The sequence below is a fragment of the Lagenorhynchus albirostris genome, chromosome 19, assembly GCF_949774975.1.
Source record: "Lagenorhynchus albirostris chromosome 19, mLagAlb1.1, whole genome shotgun sequence".
NCBI lineage: Eukaryota > Metazoa > Chordata > Mammalia > Artiodactyla > Delphinidae > Lagenorhynchus > Lagenorhynchus albirostris.
In genome coordinates this window covers 4,970,799-4,995,917 of record NC_083113.1, presented here as the reverse complement: position 1 = coordinate 4,995,917, position 25,119 = coordinate 4,970,799, and the positions used below count along the sequence as shown (strand labels likewise).

The following is a 25,119-nucleotide window of genomic DNA, read 5'->3' as shown; positions in this document are numbered from 1 at the left end:
ATTATCCTTGTGAGAGAAAACATTTTAACATCAAGTGGGTGCGTGACTTGTGCGGAATTTACCAGAAACCGGAGGGTGAGAAACCAGTGCTCAATTCTACATTTTGATTTGAACGTCAAATGTAATTAACGTTTGACGTCCTTCATTAATGAGATGTCTTAGAGATATCAGACGGCCCCCTCTGGGGACACGCGAGAGAGTTATCTTCCTTCAGGAAAGGAAGTGACAACATAAGGGCCTGGCTGTTCTGGCATTATTGCATTCAATCGTCAACTGTGGATTGCTTTCTTTCACATCCTTCAACAGCTTCTGGATTTCCACGGTAGGTTTGTCTATCTTCAACCTGAGTGTCCTTAGGGGGCCATTCTTCTGTTTTAAAGCCTCCAGGAGCACCATTACTCCACTCTGCCCCAAGATGTTCTGGCCCAGGTCCAGAGTTTCTAGGCTCTGGTTGCTAATAAGAGCAGAGGCGAGATCCTGGCAACTGAAAGGGGTGATGGAGCAGCCCCAGAGCCTGTTGGGAAAGTACAGAAACCCACTCATTTAAGCGAGCTCTTATGGACAATCTACCGTGTTGCCAGGCGTACTCTTACTTGCTGAGGACCTAGCAGCAAAGAAATGAAAATTATTTTCTTCATGGAGCTTATTTTAGTGACATCAGGACACGTTGTATTGAAGACGGGATGTGACAGTGTCAGAACAAAATAAACAGGATTAGGATTAATAGGACAGAGAAGGATTAAGTAGATTTGCGATGGTCAGTGAATGCCACATTGCAAGGATGATAGGAGGGGGAAAACGTGAACCATTTTGAGTGAATGGTTTTGAGTGAACCATTATGATATTCGGGGGAAGGAAGCCAGTGTAGCTGAAATGCCAAGCTAGCAGGAAAGTAGAAAGAGTGGCTCATAACTATTTATAGGATCCCGGAGAATCTTGTAGGCTATTATAAAACCTTCAGATTTTATCCACAGTGATAAGAGGAGCTTTTGAGTCTTTTGAAAGACAAGTGCTATGGCCTGGCTTGCAAGTTGAAAGACACCTCGGGGGTGATGGGTTGAGAACCAACGCTGGGAAATCAAGAACTGAAACGTGCAGACTACATTCAGAGATAATGCAATAAATCCAGATGACATACTGAGTGAAGTCAGTCAGACAGACAGAGACAGATATCTTTATATGATATCGCTTACATGTGGACTCTAAAGAAATGGTACAAATGAACCTATTTACAAAACAGAAATGGAGTCACAGATGTAGAAAATAAACTTGTGGTTACCAGAGGGGAAAGGTGTCGGGGAGGGATAAATTGGGAGATTGGGATTGACACATACACCCCACTATATATAAAACAGATAACTAATAAGAAACTACTGAATAGCACAGGGAACTGTATTCAATACTCTGTAATGGGGGCTTCCCTGGTGGCGCAGTGGTTGAGAATCTGCCTGCTAATGCAGGGGACACGGGTTCGAGCCCTGGTCTGGGAAGATCCCACATGCCACGGAACAACTAGGCCCGTGAGCCACAACTACTGAGCCTGCGCGTCTGGAGCCTGTGCTCCGCAACAAGAGGGGCCACAATAGTGAGAGGCCCGCGCACCGCGATGAAGAGTGGCCCCCGCTTGCCACAACTAGAGAAAGCCCTCGCACAGAAATGAAGACCCAACACAGCAAAAATAAATAAATAAATTAATAAACTCCTACCCCCAACATCTTCTTTAAAAAAAAAAAAACTCTGTAATGACCTATATGGGAAGAGAATATAAAAACAAGTGGGTATATGTATATGTGTAACTGACTCACTTTGCTGTACACCTGAAACTAACACAACATTGTAAATCAACTCTAGTCCAATAAAAAATTTAAAAATCCCTATGACAGCTGGTAACCCAGATGAAGCATTAGTGGTACAGGTGGTGGGGTGGTAGACGGTCATCTCGTAGGTATCTGGAAAGAGGCGCCTCAGGAGAGTCTGAATGTGAGGTGTGAAATGATGAAAGGCACAAAAGAGCAGGAGCCTGAGAGTCGGGGAACAGAATAGGATTGTGTTCTCTTAGACGCTACAGCTAGTTGAGTTATTTAAGCTAGGGATGCATTATGTTACCATGGCCTCCATTCCTTATCTCCTTTTCCCAGAGCTCCTTCTAGACTAAAAGATGTCTTTGCCGGTGGAGGACAGAGGGAGACACTCTTTGGGGTAGATACAGCTCATGCCAGCTTATATATACCCTCGTTAGCCAACTCAAGCCAGAATGACCCCTCACCACATGCCCTTGACCGCTGCACCACCTGCACATCTAACTATATGCGGAGTCTCTAACCACCCTTGTGCTGCCCCAGGCACTATGGTAGCCACTGGAGATACAGAAAATAGATTCAATTTCTCTCTAAATAAAATTAACAAGTAAACGGATGAACAAAACATGGTATATCCATACAATGGGATATTACGTAGCCATATAAGGAATGACATGCTTACACCTGCTACGTGGATAAAACCTTGAAAATATTACGCTAGCTGAAAGAGGCCCGACACAAAAAGCCACCTAGGAAATATAGAGAATAAGTTAATCTTTAGAGCAGAAAACACCTTTGTGGTTGCCAGTAGTGGAAGGGAATGGAGAGTGACTGCTTCGTGGGAATAGAGTTCTCCACTGGGGATGGTGAGAAAGTTCTAGAACTGGACAGTGGCAGTGGTTACACAAGTATAGTCAGTGCCACTGAGCTGTTTACTGAGTGTACAGTGGTTCATTTACGCCGTGTGAATTTCCCCCTCCATAAAAATAAGTGTTTAAAAATGTATAGTTCTGGTGACTGGGCAGGACAATACTAGAGTCAATTTATTATTTGTTATAGAGAACAGATCATGCTGCAATAGGACAGTCAGAAGACCTCTGAACTATCAAAACTAGCTTGTTCTCCCCCAAAATAACTAAGGTGAGGAGTATTGGCAGACAGCCCTGCAAACTCCAGGGTCTGTATGCTGTAGTCAAAAAAAAAAAAAAAAAAGAAAAAGAAAAACCCACGAAATACAAATGAACTTATTTACAAAACAGAAATAGACTCAGACATAGAAAACAAATTTACGCTTACCAAAGGGGAAAGGTGGGGGGAGGGATAAATTACGAGTTGGGGATTAAAATATACATGGTACTATATATAATATAGATAACACACAAGGATCTACTGTATAGCACAGGGAAGTATACTCAGCATCTTATAAAAACCTACAATGGAAAAGAATCCAAAAAAGAATATATATATAAAACTGAATCACTTTGCTGTACACCTGAAACACAAGATTGTAAATCAACTATATTCAATAAAAATTTTGTAAAAACACTAAGGACAAAGACCTTGCAGTGAGAGAAAGAACTGGGTGGGTTCTGGGAACTGAGGGGCTAGTTGAGTGATGTACACACCAAGGTGGGGAGAAAAGCATGAGATGAAGTTCGACAGACAGGAAGGGGGTCCCTCATAGACAGTGGTCTGAGACTTGGTAGCAAATATGGATTCACATGCTTGTCATATAAAAACGTGTACAATGAGGGCTTCCCTGGTGGCGCAGTGGCTGAGAGTCCGCAGGGGACGCGGGTTCGTGCCCCGGTCCGGGAAGATCCCACATGCCACGGAGCGGCTGGGCCCGTGAGCCATGGCCGCTGAGCCTGCACGTCTGGAGCCTGTGCTCCACAACGGGCAAGGCCACAACCGTGAGAGGCCCGCGTACCACCAAAAAAAAAAAAAAAAAAAAAAAAGTGTACAATGAGGCTGATGCGTTTACAAAGTAATTCACCCAATGCATTAATTGTGCTGTTATCAGGATGGGTCATAGAGAAGACTTGCCCATTCTGTAAGGGAAGAGTTAAATGTCCTAAGTCACAGCTAATTAATATCAGATGGGATCTGAACCAGCTTCTGATGTCAAAGCTCCTGTTCAATGCCTTTGCTATGGTGCTGGGCTCGTGTTCACTGATCCAGAGAGATGAATTCCCATCTGTGGATACCACGGATTTTCCTCTCCAACTTCTAGTTCAGAGGAGCTCAGACTTGACTGACTATTAGAACCAACCAGAATATCCTTAAAACTTCTGCTACCTGGGCTCCACTTCCTCCAAGATTGAGTTCATCTGGGGGAAGCATGACCATCAAGAATTTTAAGTTCCCCAGGTACAGCCAAGACGCCAGGATAGTAAACAAAACCACCGTATATCCTAGCGTGCTCTCTGCTCAAGGCTCAGGAAGTCTTTACATTTATACAACCCAGATTCTCTCCAGTAGGCTTCTGGTTGCAAAGCAGGTTGCGTCAATGAGATACGTTTGACAGACTTGGAAGAGAGAAGTGATTCAAAGCTCGCCATCCTGTTGGGGCCACTGCCTATCCTGAGGGTGGTATCCATCTACGGTTCCCTGGGTATTGAACTGGGGTAGGCCCACTGTGTCCTGATCACTGGACCCCACCAGACGCAGTGTGATCCTGAGGTCTACTTCACTGGAGGCTCTTCCCGCTTAAAACCACTCCCTCTGGCCCTCTGATCAACTTTGTAAACACCCAGTTACCTGTATTCAATTTCTCTCCTAAAACTGGACAAAGTGAAACTATCGCAGTTTGTATTCCAAAATCTCCGAAAGATTAAGTATTTCCAAAACATCTTTAAAATGAAGAAAGCAACTTACCCTAGACATTTCAGGTTACAGTCTGGTTTCTTCAAAGTTTCACAGAGAAAGCACAATCCAGTGGCTATGGGATTGAAACCCAGGTCCAAGTCTGTTAGGCTGGAGTCTCCTTGGAGAAGCTTTGAGATGTATTTGCAGCCATGTCTGTTTATGTTGCAATGACACAACCTACAATTATAGTCATATGAAGAGAAGTCTATTATCCCTCTGTGACACACATCCTGTGAAATGGCTGTTACTTCCAGCATCACTTATATGCTACCTTGAGCCATATGCTTTCAGGTAGGCTACATGAAAACATAAAACACATGGAATGATGATTACATTATGCCTACCCTGCCTAGATGGTAGAGTGTTAAACTGGCCTCTGTCTGCCACCTTTTATTACGGAGAAACAGACACGCATCTCCTAAGATACAGGTTTTCCTAGCATGACAGCATATCACATAGGTGAAGGGCTCTGGATTCAGACAGACCTGAGACTGGATCTGAGGCCTCACTTATTTTCTGCACGGTTAGGTCATTGGGATTCCATTCTCCCTGTCTTATGTTTTATTTCAAGTCCTGTATTTAATTGTCCCAGCATAACTGTGGTACATCAAATGCACGACATGCATGATACGAGTGGCTATGTCTCTAATTTAAACACTGCAGACTCCTCCAAGCTTAGACTCCTACAACGCCTCCTGACCATAGAGAAGGATGTTCCCATGGTACAGTTAGGCAGGTGGACCTGCAATCATCCCTAAAAAGCCTTGTGCCCCACGTACGGCATAACAGTGACAGAGGCTGTAGAGCCTGAAGTGACATGACAAACAGCAGGTGGATGATAACTGGACCAAAAGATGCCATGCTTTGTATGATGTGACACATGAAAACCATACTTGAATCTAGGGCGCTTGGGGAGAGAAGTTAAAACAAAATCGAAAATTAAGTTTTGACAGCCTACAAACTGGAGGTTTGGTCAAACATTGCCTTTATGCATTTAAGGTAATGATCATTGATACCTCAGTTTATAGAGGGGGCTTCATACCCACTACACAGATGTGACCATAGGCAAACTAAGTGGCTAAACTTTGGTTTTCTAATTAGCTAATTGGCAAATTGAAACAAAGGTAACTATTGCTTGTGGTTGTAAGGACTAAAAAGTCTCAAAATTTAGTAGAGTACCTGATACACAATAAGCGCTTATAAGCATCAGATGTTTGTTGTTGTTGAGATGCCTAAATCAACTCTGTAAAACACAGCAGTCTATGTAGTGACATCATATGGAAAATTTTATATTCTTCTAATGAATACTGTTGAAGCAGTATTTCTATCTCTGTGACTATAAATTGAATGCCTGGCTTCCTCTCTGGTCTTGAACCCTACTTTTTAACTCAATCCACTCCCATCTGCTGGAAGATGTCATGTGAATTTTCAGAATATACACAGAACATCGGACCTGAGAACCAGCTGCTTATCTCAAATTCTCAGAATAGGGAGAGGCTGGAAGGTCAACCTTACTCTTAAAAGACATGCAAACATTAACATCTGTTTCTAACTGTTCTTTCCCTAATTTCCACCAGAATCTTGCTGGTTTCATTCAAGTGGAATTAAGTACTCTTGTTTCTGTCCTACTTGAATCCAGGTGTGTGAATGTACATACAATATACACACATGCACACACACATACACACACACACACACACAAGCCAGCAGGGACTTACACCAAGGTCTGTAGTTGACATTCAGGGTAACTCAAGCCCTCACACAGAATTTTCACCCCGCCAACGCCAAGGTTGTTTTTGGCCAAGTACAGGTGGGTCAGCCTCTGGTTGACAATCAAAGCAGAAGACAGCTCCTCGCAACAGGCTTCTGTAAGGTGACAGTTTTCCAACCTGCAAAAGCACCACGTAAGTGGTAAGACATTTCCAAAGTCCAAACTTCCCAGCTGACAGCCCTTAACGCAAGTCCCCACCCTCTCTATCCTGTGCTAGTGATCAAAGCCTGAAGGACCAGAAATGAGACAAGGGCAAGCAAAAATGCATGCCTCATCTACCTGGGACCAAAATGGGCACCAGGGGTCTCCATCTGTAAGAGGTCCCATAGGGTTTGCCCTGTAAGTCTGGTCTTCCCATTGCTCTTCTCTGTGTGACCCCAGACCTAAAATGAAGATGTTTCATGGGAAGAGAGGAGAGACTTACGACAATTTCTGCAGGAAACACATTGGGTGTCTCAGAGTCGAACACAGCAACTTGACACCCTCATCCGGAAACTCACTGGCTGTGAGATCCAGGCATTTCAGGGACTGGTTGATTTTGAGGGCCGAGCAGAAATCAGCCCACCGCTGAGGGGTGTCAGAACAAGAACCCAACCTGCGGGATAAATGGGGGAAAGTCATTCTTCTGGGAGGACAAAGAGACCCTGGCAGCTAATTATGCTTGGAGACTGTATCCTTGATTCTCGTGTCATTCTACTCCAACATGCGTCAAACCCTGGCCTGAACTATTAGAGAACTGATCTCCTTTGCTTCTTCAAGTATCTCTGTGGCCATTTGATCATCATCCAGCCTCACCTCTAAGAGGAAAATAAAAATCAGTAAAACAATTCTGTGTGAAGTTTCACCAACATGGCCTATTTCTCAAACCCCACTTTTTATATCACTTTCCCTGACCTGAGTCTATCCCAATCCCACTTAAATTTAAGTGTGATTCTACTGAAAAAAAAAATTGATGCCTGGGGACTTCCCTGATGGTCCACTGGTTAAGACTTTGCCTTCCAATGCAGATGGTGCGGGTTCGATCCCTGGTCGGGGAGCTAAGATTCCACATGCCTCGGGGCCAAAAAACCAAAACAGAAAACAGAAGCAATATTGTAACAAATTCAATAAAGACTTTTAAAATGGTCCACATCAAAAAAAAATCTTTTTTAAAAAAATTGATGCCTGAAGCTCAAAAAGTTCCATTTCGTAAGTTATTAGGGAATATGTTAATTAAAACAAGGAGATACAATTTGACACTTAGGCAGCCATGTCCCAAGTTTGAGTTTGGGTTGCAAGAACAAGAATAACTGCAAACTCCTGTTGATGGAAACACGAATGTGGTACAGCTATTTTAGAGAACGCTGAGGCAATCCATTATACTGGGTTGGAAACTCAGTTGCTCTTGTAGACACAAATCAGAGTACAGGAGTCCAGGACAAGCTTGTTTGAATAATGGCTCTGCCCCTAATGTTCAAAATATTCACCAGTTAGTTAAACTGTTTAATATTCCTTTTTCCCTCCATCTGTTCTTTGGGGAGAGAGGATACTGTGGGCCATGCAAATAAAGGATATAATCAATCCATATACTCTACCTATTAGAATGTACGTCACAAGCAAAACTGGAGTTCTTAAGATCAGTACCTTTCTTCCCTCAAAGCTTAACCTATAACAAGGACATTATAAGTTTACGTCATTTCAGTACAAGGTAGAATGTAAAGTGCCTCAAATCAATGAGCAAAAACCAGGAGATTCTGCACCAGCCATTTGTCATTCTGGAGCTTTGGTATATCCACTGAGAAACGTCATTTATCACAGCTTCAGAGTAAACATTTACTTTTATACTATGTCAACTAGTAAACATCTTTGCCACGAATTATGAAGTATAATTTCCTCAAGAATTTCAAAACGCATGTTTTCTATAAATTTGAGATTTTATAAAACACACCAACGCTAAATCTAAGTCTGTAATCTGATTTTTTTAATATCATGCTTCAAACGTGTACTTTCAATTGTTATTTCACTACCCACATTTCTCAAGACTCTTTTGCGTCAACTCTACTTGTTTGAATAAAAATCTAAAGAAACAAACAAACAAAAACACACTTCAGAGTAACAGACGCTTTTTCTAATTTAATGAAAGCCAGCACCATCAGGAATCATCCGTAATGGTAAGAGCTGACAGTTCTGCCTGGTGCCTATGCAAAGCAGTCCACATCCCATGTTTCATTCAATCCTCCAAACCCCGGATCATGGATGAGGGGACAGCTCAACATCACACAGGTCATGAAGGTCAAAGCAAGGTTCCCAGATCCAAAAACCTGTGTCACTAGCCAGTACCTCACGTTGCTACTCAACTAAGTACAGGGGGGTGGAATGGTACCCTCACGACGGGTGACGATAATCAGAGCACTCATTACGAGATCTCATTGAGGATAAGGGAACCTGTCAAACCAGTGAGCTACCAGGAACCAGAACACTCGATGTTTCTACGGCATCACTGAGTGACCAATTAAGGCTGACGCCTACTCGGAATCACAACAGGTAGGTAACATGCAACCTGAGATGCCATGTCCCTAAGCTAGAAGATGACACAAAATTCTGAGTGTTTCCTTGCATCCAGGACTCATTATTCAATGCAGAAGGCTAGCTGGCTGGGGAAAGACTATAGGCTGACATGCCATCCACATTCTATGTGAGAATATGTTCCCCTGCTTAACGTGGTACCCAATCAGAGTGGCCACCCTCTTCTTTCTTGTTTACAGAGCTCACAGCATCCTTTCCATGCTGAGAACAGCAATGACAGGAGACCTACTTCAGATACTGCAGGTTACATCTTGGATGTTTCAGGATCTCACACAACAGCAGCAACAGCATCTCATCACCGTGGACACTGCCTTCCAGAACCAGATGTGTCAGAGTCTTCTTCCCAATGAAAGCCAGACAGAAGTCCCGATAAGCATCGGCAGGGGAGACGTTCTTAATCCTAGGGAAAATAAAAAGAAGGGATTCAGTCCATCTTGAGTGCTGTAGATGGCTGGCGCTGAGAACACACAGTGGGATGAGAAGTCACAAGTCAAGACGGGGTGGTGAGCTGGTCTGGTACGCTGAACTGAAGGACGAGTCAACCGAGCGATAGCTGGATAGAGGAGGACAGACTACCAACAGATGTAGTATATGGTGATGGGAAGGAAGATGGAATTGGATGGCAAAGGGCTTGATACACCCTTGTCTTTGCTCACGCCCATCTTCAGAGAAAATATCCCCATCCTTATTTTTTGTATTGGGGTGACACATTTTGCTCCCCTACAAAATGTCTCTTTGACGTGAATATTATTTCACGGTGAAAACAATCAAGGCTGAAAATGCTCAGGAAGAGACTTTGACCTTTCCCCTAACTTCCTAAATAATTTAGACAGAGGGACTGTTACAGGAATAGAGCTATCACCAGAGATCTCTGCAAAGAATATGGGCTAGGTGTGGTAGGGTCAACTCTTAGAGATCAGAGCGCACCCTGTGTCCCATTGTCTCTGCAAGTCCCAGCAAACATTTGTTTAGCAAACATTTGCTTTTCCATCCCCATGTGAATTGCCTTCCTCTCCTCTGAAGTCTCAAACAACTACCCCCAACATCCTCTATCATCTTTAGCTGAAGGTAGTATTTAATGTGAAGATTTCAGCCATTGGGTTAGTTACTCAATTTTTCTGGGTCTCTCCCATGTACACATGCTATTAAATGTTTGATTTTCTCCTGTTAATCTGTCTCATGTCAAATTCACTTTTACACCAGCCAGAACCTAGAAGTATAGAGAAAATTTTCTTCCTCTCAGACACCATTTTATCCTTTATTTCTTTCAACATTCAGTTCACATACAACTTTCCCTCCTCCTCAATGCCTGACTTTTTCCAGTAAGAATAAATCACTTCCTACTTTATCCCCATGTAGTCATTTGCATTTCCACAAAGCAGTTATCATTTAGGCTACAGTAAGTTGTGGTTTATAAGTTAGCAAATAAATTACAGACTCCTTAAAAGTAAGTACCATTAAGAGCTGTTGGGCTTCCCTGGTAGTGCAGTGGTTGAGAGTCTGCCTGCCAATGCAGGGGAGACGGGTTCGTGCCCCGGTCCGGGAAGATCCCACATGCCGCAGAGCCGCTGGGCCCATGAGCCATGGCCACTGAGCCTGAGCGTCTGGAGTCTGTGCTCCGCAACGGGAGAGGCCACAACAGTGAGAGGCCCGCATACCGCAAAAAAAAAATAAAATAAAATAAAAAGAGTTGTTTGGTGTTCACTTCAGTAGTACCTATACTAAAATTGGAATGATACAGAGAAGATTAGCATAACCCCGGTGCAAGGATGACAAGCAAATTTGTGAAGCATTCCATATTTTTCATAAAAACCAAACAGAGAACACAAGTATAATACAAAAGAAAATCAAACCACAAAAGAAAAGACAAAAAGAAAAAGGAAGGGACAAAGAAGAAATACAAAATCAATGGGAAAACAAGGTTTAAAATGGCAATAAATACAAATCTATTAATAATTACCTTAAGTGTCAAGGGACTAAATGTTCCAATCAAAAACACAGAGTGGGGGCTTCCCTGATGGCTCAGCGGTTAAGAATTCGCCTGCCAATACAGGGGACACGGGTTCAAGCCCTGGTCTGGGAGCATCCCACATGCCGTGGAGCAACTAAGCCCATGTGCCACAACTACTAAGCCTGTGCTCTAGAGCCCGTGAGCCACAACTACTGAGCCCACATGCCACAATTACTGAAGCCCACACTCTGCAACAAGAGAAACCACCGCAATGAGAAGCCTGCATGCAGCAACGAAGACCCAACGCAGCCAAAAATAAATTAATTTTTTTAAAAAAGATAACTATCCTTTAAAAAAAAAAAGAGTGGCAGATTGGATGAAAACAAGAGCCTACAATATACTGCCTATGAGAGACCCACTTAAGGGCAAAGGACATACATAGATTCAAAGTGAGGGGATGGAAAAAGATACTTCATGCAAACAGAAATGACAAGAAAGCAAGGGTAGCAGTACTCAAACAAAACAGACTTTAAAACAAAGGCTATAAAGAAAGATAAAGGACACTATATAATGATAAAAGGATTGCAAGAAAAAGCTATTATACTCATCAACATATATGTACCCAATATAGGAGTGCCCAAATACATACAACAGATAGTAACAGACATAAAGGGAAAAATTGACGGGAATACAGTAACAGTAGGAGACTTTAACACCACAGTGACATCAATGGACAAATCTTCTAGACAGAGAATCAATAAAGCAACAGAGATCCTAAATGATACAATAGAAGAGTTAGACTTAATTGATATTTTCAGGACATTACATCCCCCTCCCCAAAAGAACAGAATACACATTCTTTTCAAGTACACATGGAACAGTCTCTAGGATTCACCACATACTAGGGCACAAAAGAAGCCAACACATTTAAGAGTATAGAAATTATTTCAAGCATCTTTTCTGACCACAAAGGCATGAAAGTAGAAATCAACAACAGAAAAAGAAACAAGAAAAAACAATTACATGGAGAATAAACAAGTTGCTACTAAAAAAACCAATTGGTCAATGATGAAATCAAAGAAGAAATTTTAAAATACCTGAGACAAATGACAGTGAAAACAACCCTGCAAGGGCTTCCCTGGTGGCGCAGTGGTTGAGAGTCCGCCTGCTGGTGCAGGGGACACGGGTTCGTGCCCCAGTCCAGGAAGATCCCACATGCCGCAGAGCGGCTAGGCCCGTGAGCCATGGCTGCTGAGCCTGCACGTCCAGAGCCTGTGCTCCGCAACGGGAGAGGCCACAACAGTGAGAGGCCCGCGTACTGCAAAAAAAAAAACCTGCAAAATCTATGGCACGCAGCAAAAGCAGTTCTTAGAGGGAAGTTTATAGTGATACAGGCCTTCAAGAAACAAGCTAAATCTAAAATAAACAACCTAACCCACCACCTAAAAGAATTAGAAAAAAAGAACAAAACCTAACCTAAAATCAGCAGAAGGAAGGAAATAAAGATCAGAGAGGAAATAAATAAAATAGATATTAAAAAATCAATAAAACCAAGAGCTGGTTCTCTGAAGGAGTAAACAACATTGACAAACCTCTGGCCAGGCTTACCAAGAAGAAAAGAGAAGATCCAAATAAACAAAAGAAATGAAAGATGAGAAATCACAACTGATACTGCAGAAATACAAAAAAACATAAGAGAATGCTAGGAACAATTATATGCCAACAAATTTGATAACCTAGAAGAAACAGACAAGTTTCTAGAAACATACAGCCCACCAAAACTGAATCAAAAAGAAATAGATAATTTGAACAAACTGATCGCTAGAAGTGAAATAGAATCCGTAATTTTTAAAACTCCCTACAAACACAAGTCCATGACCAGATGGCTCCACAGGTGAATTCTACCGAACTAACGAAGAAGACCTTACACCGATCCTTCTCAAACTCTTCCAAAAGAATGAAGAGGAAGGAACACTCCCAAAGACATTCTATGAAGCCACAATCACCCTGATACCAAAACCAGACACAGACACCACCAAAAAAAAGAAAATTACAGGCCAATATCTTTGATGACTATGGATGCAAACATTCTCAAAATATTAGCAAACCAAATCCAACAACACATAAAAAAGGTCATACACCACAACCAAGTTAAATTCATCCCAGGGTCACAAGGATCATTCAACATATGCAAAATCAATGTGATACACCACATCAACAAAAGAAAAGACAAAAAACACATAATCGTCTCAATAGATGCAGAAAAAGCATTTGATAAAATTCAACACCCATTCATGATAAAAACTTACAAAAGTGGGTATAGAGGAAACATCTCAACATAATAAAAGCTATTTATAACAAACCCACAGTCAATATAATACTCAATGGTGAAAAGCTGAAACCCTTTCCACTAAAATCTGAAACAAGAATAGGATGCCCACTCTCACTTCTATTCAACATAGTGTTGGGAGTCCTAGCCACAGAAATCAGACAAGAAAAAGAAATAAAAGTAATCCAAATTGGAAGGGAAGAGGTAAAATTGTCACTACATGAGGATGACATACTATATATAAAAAAAAACCTAAAGACTCCACACAAAAACTACTAGAACTGATCAACAAATTCAGCAAGGTAGCATGATACAAGATTAACATACAGAAATTGGTTGCATTTTTTTACACTAACAATGAAATGTAAACAAATGTAAACAAACAATCCCTTTTTAAATCACATTTAAAAAGTAAAATACTTAGAAATAAACCTCACCAAGGAGATGAAAGACATAGATGCTGAGATCTACAAAACATTAATAAAGGAAGTTGAAGACGATTCAAAGAAATGGAAAGATACCCCATGCTCTTGGATTTGAAGAATTAATATAGCTAAATTGGCCATACTACCCAAAGCAATCTACAGATTCAATGCGATCACTATCAAATTATCCATGACACTTTTCACACAATTAGAACAAATAATCCTAAAATGTATGCAGAACCACAAAAGACCCAGAATTTCCAGAGCAATCCTGAGGAAGAAGAAAAATCAGGAGGCATAACCATCCCAGACTTCAGACAATACTACAAAGCTACAGTAATCAAAATAGCATGGTACAGGCACAAAAAAACAGACATATACACAAAGAAAGAAAACTACAAGCCAATATCACTGATGAACATAGATGCAAAAATCCTCAACAAAATACTAGCAAACAGAATCCAACAGCACATGAAAAGGATTATACACCATGATCAAGTGGGGTTTATTCCAGGAATGCAAGGATTCTTCAATATACGCAAATCAATCAACGTGATACACCATATTAACAAATTGAAGGAGAAAAACCACATGATCATCTCAATAGATGCAGAGAAAGCTTTCAACAAAATTCAACACCCATTTATGATCAAAACCCCGCAGAAAGTACGCATAGAGGGAACTTTCCTCAACATAATAAAGGCCATGTATGACAAACCCACAGCCAACATCGTCCTCAATGGTGAAAAACTGAAACCATTTCCACTAAGATCAGGAACAACACAAGGTTGCCCACTCTCACCACTCTTATTCAACATAGTTTTGGAAGTTCTAGCCACAGCAATCAGAGAAGAAAAAGAAATAAAAGAAATCCAAATCGGCAAAGAAGAAGTAAAGCTGTCACTGTTAGCAGATGACATGATACTACACATAGAGAATCCTAAAGATGCTACCAGAAAACTACTAGAGCTAATCAGTGAATTTGGTAAAGTAGCAGGATACAAAATTAATGCACAGAAATCTCTGGCATTCTAACACACTAATGATGAAAAATCTGAAAGTGAAATTAAGGAAACACTCCCATTTACCACTGCAGCAAAAAGAATAAAATATCTAGGAATAGACCTACCTAAGGAGACAAAAGACCTGTATGCAGAAAATTATAAGACACTGATGAAAGACATTAAAGATGATACAAATAGATGGAGAGATATACCATGTTCTTGGATTGGAAGAATCAACATTGTGAAAATGGCTCTACTACCCAAAGCAATCTACAGATTCAATGCAATCCCTATCAAACTGCCACTGGCATTTTTTACAGAACTAGAACAAAAAATTTCACAATTTGTATGGAAACGCAAAAGACCCCGAATAGCCAAAGCAATCTTGAGAACGAAAAATGGAGCTGGAGGAATTGGGCTCCCTGACTTCAGACTACACTACAAAGCTACAGTAATCAAGACAGTATGGTACTGGCACAAAAACAGAAATATAGATCAATGGAACAGGACAGAAAGCCCAGAGATAAACCCATGCACATATGGTCACCTTATCTTTGATAAAGGAGGCAAGAATATACAGTGGAGAAAAGACAGCCTCTTCAATAAGTTGTGCTGGGAAAACTGGATAGGTACATGTGAAAGTATGAAATTAGAACACTCCCTAACACCATACACAAAAAAAAAATCAAAATGGATTTTTAAAAAAATGGATTAAAGGCCTAAATGTAAGGCCAGACACTATAAAACTCTTAGAGGAAAACATAGGCAGAACACTCTGTGACATAAATCACAGCAAGATCCTTTTTGACCCACCTCCTAGAGAAATGGAAATAAAAGCAAAAATAAACAAATGGGACCTAATGAAACTTAAAAGCTTCTGCACAGCAAAGGAAACCATAAACAAGACCAAGACAACCCTCAGAATGGGAGAAAATATTTGCAAATAAAGCAACTGACAAAGGATTAATCTCAAAAATTTACAAGCAGCTCATGCAGCTCAATAACAAAAGAACAAACAACCCAATCCAAAAATGGGCAGAAGACCTAAATAGATAGGAACAAACAGACATAAAGGATAGATAGGGAGGGAGGGAGATGCAAGAGGGAAGAGATATGGGAACATATGTATGTGTATAACTGATTCACTTTGTTGTAAAGCAGAAACTAACACACCATTGTAAAGCAATTATACTCCAATAAAGATGTTAAAAAAAAAACAGACATATAGATCATTGGAACAGAATAGAAAGCCCAGAAATAAACCCATATACCTACAGTCAATCTTCAACAAAGGAGGCAAGAATATACAATGGGAAAAAGTCTCTTCAGCAAATGGTGTTGGAAAAATTCGACAGCTGCATGCAAACCAATGAAGTTAGAACACACCCACACACCATACACAAAAAAACTCAAAATGGTTTAAAGACATGAACGTAAGACATGACACCATAAAACTCCTAGAAGAGAACATAGGCAAAACATACTGACATAAATCATACCAACATTTTCTTTTGTCAGTCTCCCAAGGCAATAAAAATAAAAGCAAAAATAAGCAAATGAGACCTAATCAAACTTACAAGCTTTTGCACAGCAAAGGAAACCGTAAACAAAATGAAAAGACAACCTACAGAATGGGAGAAAATACTTGCAAACAATGCGACCAACAAGGGCTTAATTTCCAAAGTACACAACTCATACAACTCAATAAACAACAACAACAAAAACAACCCAATTGAAAAATGGACAGAAAACCTAAATAGACATTTGTGCAAAGAAGACATACAGGGCTTCCCTGGTGGCCCAGTGGTTGAGAGTCCGCCTGCCAATGCAGGGGACATGGGTTCATGCCCCGGCCCGGGAAGATCTCACATGCCGCGGAGCGGCTGGGCCCGTGAGCCATGGCCGCTGAGCCTGCGCGTCCGGAGCCTGTGCTCCACAACGGGAGAGGCCACAACAATAAGAGGCCCACGTACCGCAAAAAAAAAAAAAAAAAAAAAAAAAAAAAAGACATACAGATGGCCAATACGCACATGAAAAGATGCTCATCATCGCTAATTATTAGAGAAATGCAAATCAAAGCTATAATGAGGCACCACTTCACACCGGTCAGAATGGCCTTCATTAAAAAGTCTACAAATAACAAATGCTGGAGGAGGTGTGGAGAAAAGGGAACCCTCCTACACTGTTGGTGGGAATGTAAATTGGTGCAGTCACTATGGAAAACAGTATGGAAGGTCCTTAAAAAACTAAAAATAGAGTTACCACAGGATGCAGCAATTCCATTCCGGGGCATATATCCAGACAAAACTATAGTTCAAAAAGATACATGCACCCGTATGTTCATAACAGCACTATTTACAATAGCAAAGACAGGGAAACAACCTAAATGTCCATCGACAGATGAATGGGTAAAGAACTTGCGGTATATATACAATGGAAAACTACTCAGCCATAAAAAAGAATGAAATAATGCCATTTGCAGCCACATAGATGGACCTAGAGATTATTACGCTAAGTGAAGTAAGCCAAGCAGAGAAAGACCAATACCGTATGATGCCACTTATATGTGCAATCTAAAATAGGACACAGACGAACATATTTACGAAACAGAAACAGACTTAGAGACATAGAGAACAGACTGGTGGCTGTCAAAGAGGAGGGGCGGTGGGAGAGGGAAGAACTGGGAGTTTGGGATTAGCAGATGCAAACTATTTATATATAGGATAAACAACAAGGTCCTACTGTATAGCAGAGGAAACCATATTCAATATCCTGTAATAAACCATAATGGAAAAGAATATGAAAAAGAATATATATGTACAACTGAATCACTTTGTTGGACACAAGAAATTAACACAATGTTGTAAATCAACTGTACAATAAAATTTTTTTTAAAAAGCATTGTTTGTTTTTTATTTTCCTGTCATCTAGCGTGACTGTAGGATTTTAACTGGGATTTGAATAAATCTTAAGTGGAACATAATTTTCTCTAATCAAACTCTGGGCTTCAAGAAACATTTCAGTGTTTAAAAAAGATTTTCCCAGCACCTAACTGTGCCACCTTCTTGAGAATAAGACTCTGTCAACCTCATGTTATACAATAATGAAGCTAGCTCATAAGTTTTCCTGTGTAGACAGTAGGAAATAACTGGGGAGAGGACTTTTGTCAGGGTCTCTTTTTAAAGCATGCTTAATCCACCCTAATTTGAGGGGGGAGGAAAAATCAACATCTGGATTACTGCCTCTTCCTCTACTATCTTACTTCAGATCTTCGTTTTTGTTTTTAGAGCTTCTTAACCTGTTTTTTTTAATATAAATTTATTTATTTATTATTTATTTATTTATGGCTGTGTTGGGTCTTCATTGCTGCGCACAGGCTTTCTCTAGTTGCGGCGAGCGGGGCTACTCTTCATTGAGGTGTGCGGGCTTCTCACTGCGGTGGCTTCTCTTGCTGCAGAGCGTGGGCTCTAGGCCCGCGGGCTCAGTAGTTGTGGCGCACGGGCTTAGTTGCTCTGTGGCACGTGGGATCTTCCTGGACCAGGGATCGAACCCATGTCACCTGCGTTGGCAGGAAGATTCTTAACCACTGCGGCACCAGGAAAGTCCTCTTAATCTGTTTTTATCTAGTACCTCCAAACCTGGCAATTCACCCACACACACACACACACACACACTATGAAATACTTTTCTCCATAAACAAGCATTTGGTCTTATAACCCTCAACGCTTCACTTTTAGATAATGAACATTCCCTGTGGCTCATTCAGAAGAAGTTCAAAATTAAATTTCAGCACAGCGAGAGCCAGAATAAGAGAGATGCTACTGTTCAAAGCTCCTGCCTAAAGGGTCCTAAACTCTTAGTGGAAAAAAATTAAATGTACCTCCTAGTTTTTATTCTCTCATGCACACCTTATAAAACCAGAAAAATGTAAACTTTTCAAAGTCATACAGAAGAAATTGCCACCTTTGCTGCCACCAACCTGTGTTAGATGTTTGTGGCCTTGTACACACAAGTCCTATGGCATTCTGAGATGAACCAGATACACGTCACCTGACATCAGCAGGTACAGTCAGCTGACGTTCGGCACAGCAATTTGTCCAAGGAAATAACACAACCTTTCCAGTGGCTTAATTAAGCCTTCTAAGGTATGTTGGTTTGGGGGAAGTTTCAATGTATCTGTGTAATTTTAAACATAACTTACAAAGTTTGTCCCCTGAATATGTGCTGTGTTTTCCTTTTGTTTGTTTGTTTTTTCCTTTGGGGCCTGGGGGACTAGACAGCTACATGTAAAAGAATGAAACCAGACCATTTCCTCACACCATATACAAAAATAAACTCAAAATGGATTAAAGATTTAAACTTAAGATCTGAAACCATAAAACTCCAAGAAGAAAACACGCAGTTCTCTTTGACGTTGCTCTTAGAAATATTTTTTTGCATCTGTATATTCAGACAAGGAAACCAAAACAGAAAACAAATGGGACTACAAACTGAAAAGCTTTTGCAAAGTGAAGGAAACCAACAAAACAAAAAGGCAATCTACTGAATAGGAGAAGATATTTGCAAAACAATATATCCAGTAAGGGGTTAATATCCCAACTAGAACTCATACAGATTAATATCAAAAAATAAACAATCCAATTAAAAATGGGTGGAGGGGGCTTCCCTGGTGGCGCAGTGGTTGAGAGTCCGCCTGCCGATGCAGGGGACGCGGGTTCGTGCCCCGGTCTGGGAAGATCCCACATGCCGCGGAGCGGCTGGGCCCGTGAGCCATGGCCGCTGAGCCTGCGCGTCCGGAGCCTGTGCTCCGCAACTGGAGAGGCCACAACAGTGAGAGGCCCGCGTACCACAAAAAAATATATAAAAATAAAAATAAATTAAAAATAAAAATGGGTGGAGGATCTAAACAGGCATTGTTCGGAAGGAAACATACAGATAGCCAACAGATAATCACATAAAAATTATGCTCAGCGTCACTAACTGGGGAAATGCCCATCAAAACCACAATGAGATATCACTTCACCTGACAGAATGGCTATCATCAAAAAGAACATGTGTTGGTTTAAAAGCATGTGCTAATAATCACCTGCCCAGGTGACCCACGTCTTAAGTTGCTTCTGCCACAACCTACTCCACTCGGACTAATTTCTCGATCCCATCCCACACATTAGTCATAAGGGCACCATTGCTTCATCAACACATTCTTACTCACATATTTGAAACTTTCCTCTCTGGAATACTTCCCCAATTCCCACCCAGTTCTCCTAACATGCATGTGGCTATATTTTCTATAGGCTGAGTTTTGAATACGCCCCACAGCAGATGTATGATAAAGGGTTAGTATCCAAATTCCCAGCCAAATTTCATAAAAATAACTCCACATAATATGATTCTGCAACTAGACACATTTACGGATAGCAACCATTTCATTTCTTTGCACTCTGAGCACCTGGCTGGTCAGAGCCTGGTTGGGCATTCCAATACTGCTCCCACATTTAAAACACCTGGGGATCATCACTGCAAGATCAGCTGCTACTTACACGACTTTCTGGAGATGACAGGTGACATGGGTTATCTGCTCACAAAGAATCCTCACTGAGGACTGACTCAGAAAGCTTTCCCTCACATCCAGGAAGTTCAGGTTCTTGTTTGAACTGAACACAGAGCAGAGATCTGCCCAGAGGTGAAGAGAATGATGGTCGTGCTGTGACCTAGGAGAAAGGCATCGACAAGACCACCTATGAAAAGCACGTACAGGAAAAGCAACAAGAACGGGTAGGCTGCACAGCCAAGAAAAGCATCGGCAAAATAAACATGAACCTAATAAATGGGAGAAAATGTCTGCATACTGTATGTCTGATAGGGGTTAGTAGCTCAAATATATAAAGAACTCATACAACTCAACTCAACAGAAAAGAAAAACGATTGTAACACGTGGGCCGAGGACCTGAATAGACATTTGTCCAAAGATGACATACGAATGGACAACAGGGACACGAAAAATATTCAACATCACTAATCACCACGGAAACAGAAATCAAAACCACAGTGAGATACCACCTCACACCTGTAAGAATGACTATCATCGGAAAGACAAGGAACGGACTTCCCTGGTGGCACAGTGGTTAAGAATCCGCCTGCCAATGCAAGGGACATGGGTTCGAGCCCTGGTCCGGGAAGATCCCACGTGCCAGGGAGAAACTAAGCCCGTACGCCACAACAAGAGAAGCCACCGCAATGAGAAGCCTGCGCACTGCAACGGAGAGTAGCCCCCACTCGCCACAACCAGAGAAAGCCCGTGCGCAGCAACAAAGACCCCACGCAGCCAAAAAATAAATAAAAGTAAATTTATTTTATTTTTTAAAAAAGTGGTGAGCTGATCAAAAGGTACAAACACCCAGTTATAAGATAACTTAAATCCTGGGATGTAACGTACAGCATGGTGGCTGTGTATTAAAACAAATGTTTTGAAAGAATTGGCAGGGAGGGAAGTTATATGAAATGTCTAGAGTGTCCTGAGCCCATTTGCCACACGGAAACTATAATACTACAGTATTGTACTCCAGTATTATAGTATACTATGCTATAGTATTATAGTATATATAATATATAGTAGTATACTATAAAACTATAATACTAAAACAAAGTAAGGTTCCAAAGCTCCCATTCCTAATCTGAACATCATGTTTCCCAACTTTAATGGTGAGTTGGCAGAAAGAAATTTCAGCCAGGCATCCCAGAGGATTCTGACCCTAAGCCATAGGGAGCAGTAGGGACTCTGTCCTCTTCCTAAAAGAGTGTGGGCTGAGGCTGAAGATGGGAGAACTCGTAACATTAAAAAATATATATTTTTTTAATGGGTTCTTACCTCTCAACCTGAGCATCTGATTTCAACGTGGTATCATTCTCCAGGAATATCCTCTTTCCTACCTGCAGTGAAATTTTCTGCAAGTTTTGACAATGTTTAAGGCAGAAAGAAGACTGCATCATTTCCAGTGTACTTGTCAAGTGGATAGAGATCTCCGTGACGGCGGCCACTGCATCCTCCACAAGCTCCTCCTCCTGAGATTCATAAAGACAATACAAAACCTCCTTCCCGTCCATGGTTGAGAAAGGTTTCTTCCCCTGGGGCATTGATCTGCATTTCAGTAACTGCTGCTTGACCTCCATGGATACCAGACAGCCAAAAGTCATCTCCAGCTCCACGGCCCTTTCTTTGTTGGAGAGGCCAAACACGAAGTAGCCCACCTGGGTCAGGTTGGGGTTCTTCAGTCTTCCTTCCTTGGACAGCAGCTTCTGCACATCCCCAATGTGGCACCTGTGGCCACCCACGTCCTCCTTCTCCGTCTCCAAGACATAGAACATGGCGGCCAGGAACTGCTGGACGCTGAGGTGGATGAAAGAGTAGCAGGCCTCACAGTCTTTGCTCTTCCGGAGAATATTCTTGTCCAGGAAAGGACGGAGGGCAGACTCCTTCACCCCAAGTCTCCTGAGGTCTTCTCCATCGAACACAGATGTCTGTGTCCATACGCCCTCAGCGGCCAAGAGGCACACAGACTTCAACGGAGCTTGGAGACAGTCCCTGGGGCAGCTGCTGCGAGCTGCTGTGAACTGGCTGCAGAGAAAACGCAGGAACAGGGACGTGGTGGTCCGGCAGGTCGAGGCAGGGTCCTCCCCCCTCTCCATCTGCCGTTTCAGACACGTGCAGACAATCCAGCACACGGCAGGCGCTGAGCCCATGTGGAACAGAGCTGCGTTCTCCTTCATCAACTCGAACGCTCTCAGGGCTTGCGTCTCCTCTTCAAAGTGTTTCAGGAAATACGCCTTCCTGTCCAGCTCCAAGAACCCCTCGATTTCTATGAAGAGTGGCTGTTCAACCAAGAGCCGGAGCCCCCTCAGAGCCCCCGGTCGAGTGGTGATCACTAAAGTGGACCTGGGTAACATTTTTCTCTTCAGCAAACTCCCCAGGAGGACGGGCACTGGCTTCTGCTTCTTCCAGTCGCCGCATATGTCATGGATGAGCGCCCCCGAGGGGACTCTCAGCTCATCAAAGCCATCAACGACGAACAGGATTTTCCGTGCTTGGGTGAGGATCCCTGGAATGGCATCCTGCAAATCCGGCCCGTTCGCAGATATCAGCTCTGCAAAAGTGCACGTCCCCTTGTGGTTGAGGTCCTTGCAGCTGAGATAGAAGGCGGAATTGGATGTCTCCGCCTGGTCGTCCTGTGTCCAGTCCAGCATCAGCTGTTTGGCCACTGTGGTTTTCCCGACACCGGCAGGACCATGCAGCACCACTGTAAGTGGCATCGACTGTATGGACGTTTGGGGCTTCAAGTATGATATCAACTTTGGGCTTCTCTGGGTAATGTTGTGGAAACCACCATCATCTCCTGGCCAAAGTGTATTCTTCCAGGTAGAAAATTTCTCCATCGTGTTTCTCTCTCTCCTCTTCACCTATATTGATCTGTAATGGGAGAGAATTGAGGTACCAGTGATTACACTTAGCTGGAAAATTCATACTGTAAAGGACCAGCGTCAGGGAGGAAGTAATGTTCCTCTACCCTTCTGGGTTCTTCGGACTGGTCTAAGAATTAAACTGACATGAGATGGATTACAAGAGAAAAAAACAAAATTTTAATAATATATACATGACCCGGGAACACTGAATTACTCACCAAAATGGCTGAAACGCTCACCTTAAATACCATCTCAGCTAAACAAAAGAAGGAAGATGTTGAAGGTAATGGTTTGGGATTTCAAAGGGGAGGAAGGAAATACACTTGGAAATGGAAAAGCAAATATTCGGTAGACAAAGGTTTGCTGGGCCAGCAGGAACTATGGGACCCAGACTGCACTCTGGTCTCCAGATCCCGCTGAGTTTCCCCACCACCCTTAGCCCACGTTCTTTGCAGACATCTCTGGTGACAGCTCTGTTCCGGGAACAGGGTCTCTATCTAAAGTCTTAAGGTGGTTAAGAGGAAGTCAAAGTTTCTTCCTGAGTACTTTGGGCCTCGATCGTTTTAGCTTGAAATAATCTGCAGGCCAAAGAGACATTTTGGGGTGGTAAGTTTTGCTCCCCTACACCAGAAATGAGGAAGCAAGAAGAGGAAAATTACCACGCACACAACCGAACACCAAAGCTACGACTATAAGACAGTAGTTCCCTGGTGGTCCAGTGGCTAAGACTCCAATGCAGGGGGTGTGGGTTCGATCCCTGATAGGGGAACTCAGATCCTGCATGCTGCATGGCCAAAGGAAAAAAAAAAAGGGGGGGGGTAGTAGTTCTCCACCTGCGTTTTCTAACCCCCAAGTCTCCTTTTGCCTCTTCCAATGATACCTAGCAGGGCCCTGTGGGGCTCCTGGGCACCAAGCCTTTCTGTGTCCCCCCATTTCTTGATTACAGGAAACAGCCTTCATTCAGCCTCCATGACCTTCCCTGGGTTCCAAGAAGCAGATTCAAGCAGTTGTTAATTAGGGGGAGGGAGGGGATGTGAGACCAGGGAGAAAGAGTCAAGGGAAACATTTGTGCAGCCTTGGGGCAAGGTCCTGGTTCCCCATCAAGGAATACATACAACAACATCTCTGAGCTGTTTTGCAGATACTGAAACCCCTCCAGGTGGGAGAAGTTAACAGTTAATGATGATATGCTGCCCAAAAGCAGGTACACCCCAGACCAGTTGTAACTTGAAGGTTGATGAAGCTGACTTCCACTTACCTCACTACCAACCAGTCAGAAGAAATGCCCATGAGCTGATCACGGCCTCTTTGAACAATTACTATAAAACTTCTCACTACCCTCTCCAAGGGGGCGGGGCACAGTTTTGAGGGCATGAGCCCGCTGTGGCCCCCTTGGCCTGGCAAAGCAATAAAGCTATTCTTTTCTACTTCACTCAAAACTCTGTCTCCGAGATTTAATTCGGTATCGGGGTAGAGGCCAGATGCGGCTGCACTAGCTTTGAGTTATCTATTCTTTGCACTGTGAACGCTTCGTTAAACCCACATGGGTGAAAGCTCAACCCACAGGGCTATCTGTGCTTCCTAGATTAGACATTATTGTAGATAAAGAGAACTTTAAGTATTGAGTCTACTTTATTTTTATTATGGTAAAATACACAACATTTTTAACCACTTTAACGTGTACGATTCAGTGGCATTGAAAACATGTTCAGAGCTATGCAACCCCATCACCACTATTTAGTTCGAAGACTTTCATCGCCCCAAACAGACACCCCATATGCATCAAGCATTCATTCCCCATTTCCCCCTTCCCCAGTCCGTGGCCATCAATCACCTGCATTCTGTCTCGGTGCATTTATCTATTGGGCACATTTCACATATGTGGAATTATAAAATGTGGCCTTCTGTGTCTGGCTTCCTTCACTTAGCATAATATGTGAGTTTCATAGA

General features: G+C 42.3%; 1 protein-coding gene and 1 non-coding gene across 2 annotated transcripts; one reads left to right on the top strand and one right to left on the bottom strand.

The window, feature by feature from the left end:
• Positions 1-210: 210 nt before the first annotated feature.
• On the bottom strand, positions 211-23,160 carry NLRP7 (NLR family pyrin domain containing 7). The gene is made up of 7 exons (XM_060131138.1): positions 21,581-23,160; positions 20,253-20,423; positions 9,233-9,403; positions 6,863-7,033; positions 6,386-6,556; positions 4,677-4,844; positions 211-514 (listed from the first exon to the last, which is right to left on the bottom strand). Exons 1-7 carry the CDS (start codon positions 23,140-23,142, stop codon positions 211-213), a joined length of 2,718 nt encoding a protein of 905 aa, XP_059987121.1. The 5' UTR covers positions 23,143-23,160.
• Positions 10,701-10,807, top strand: LOC132510561 (U6 spliceosomal RNA). The gene has a single exon (XR_009537363.1). It is a non-coding gene; the product is annotated as a U6 spliceosomal RNA (small nuclear RNA).
• Positions 23,161-25,119: the final 1,959 nt, after the last annotated feature.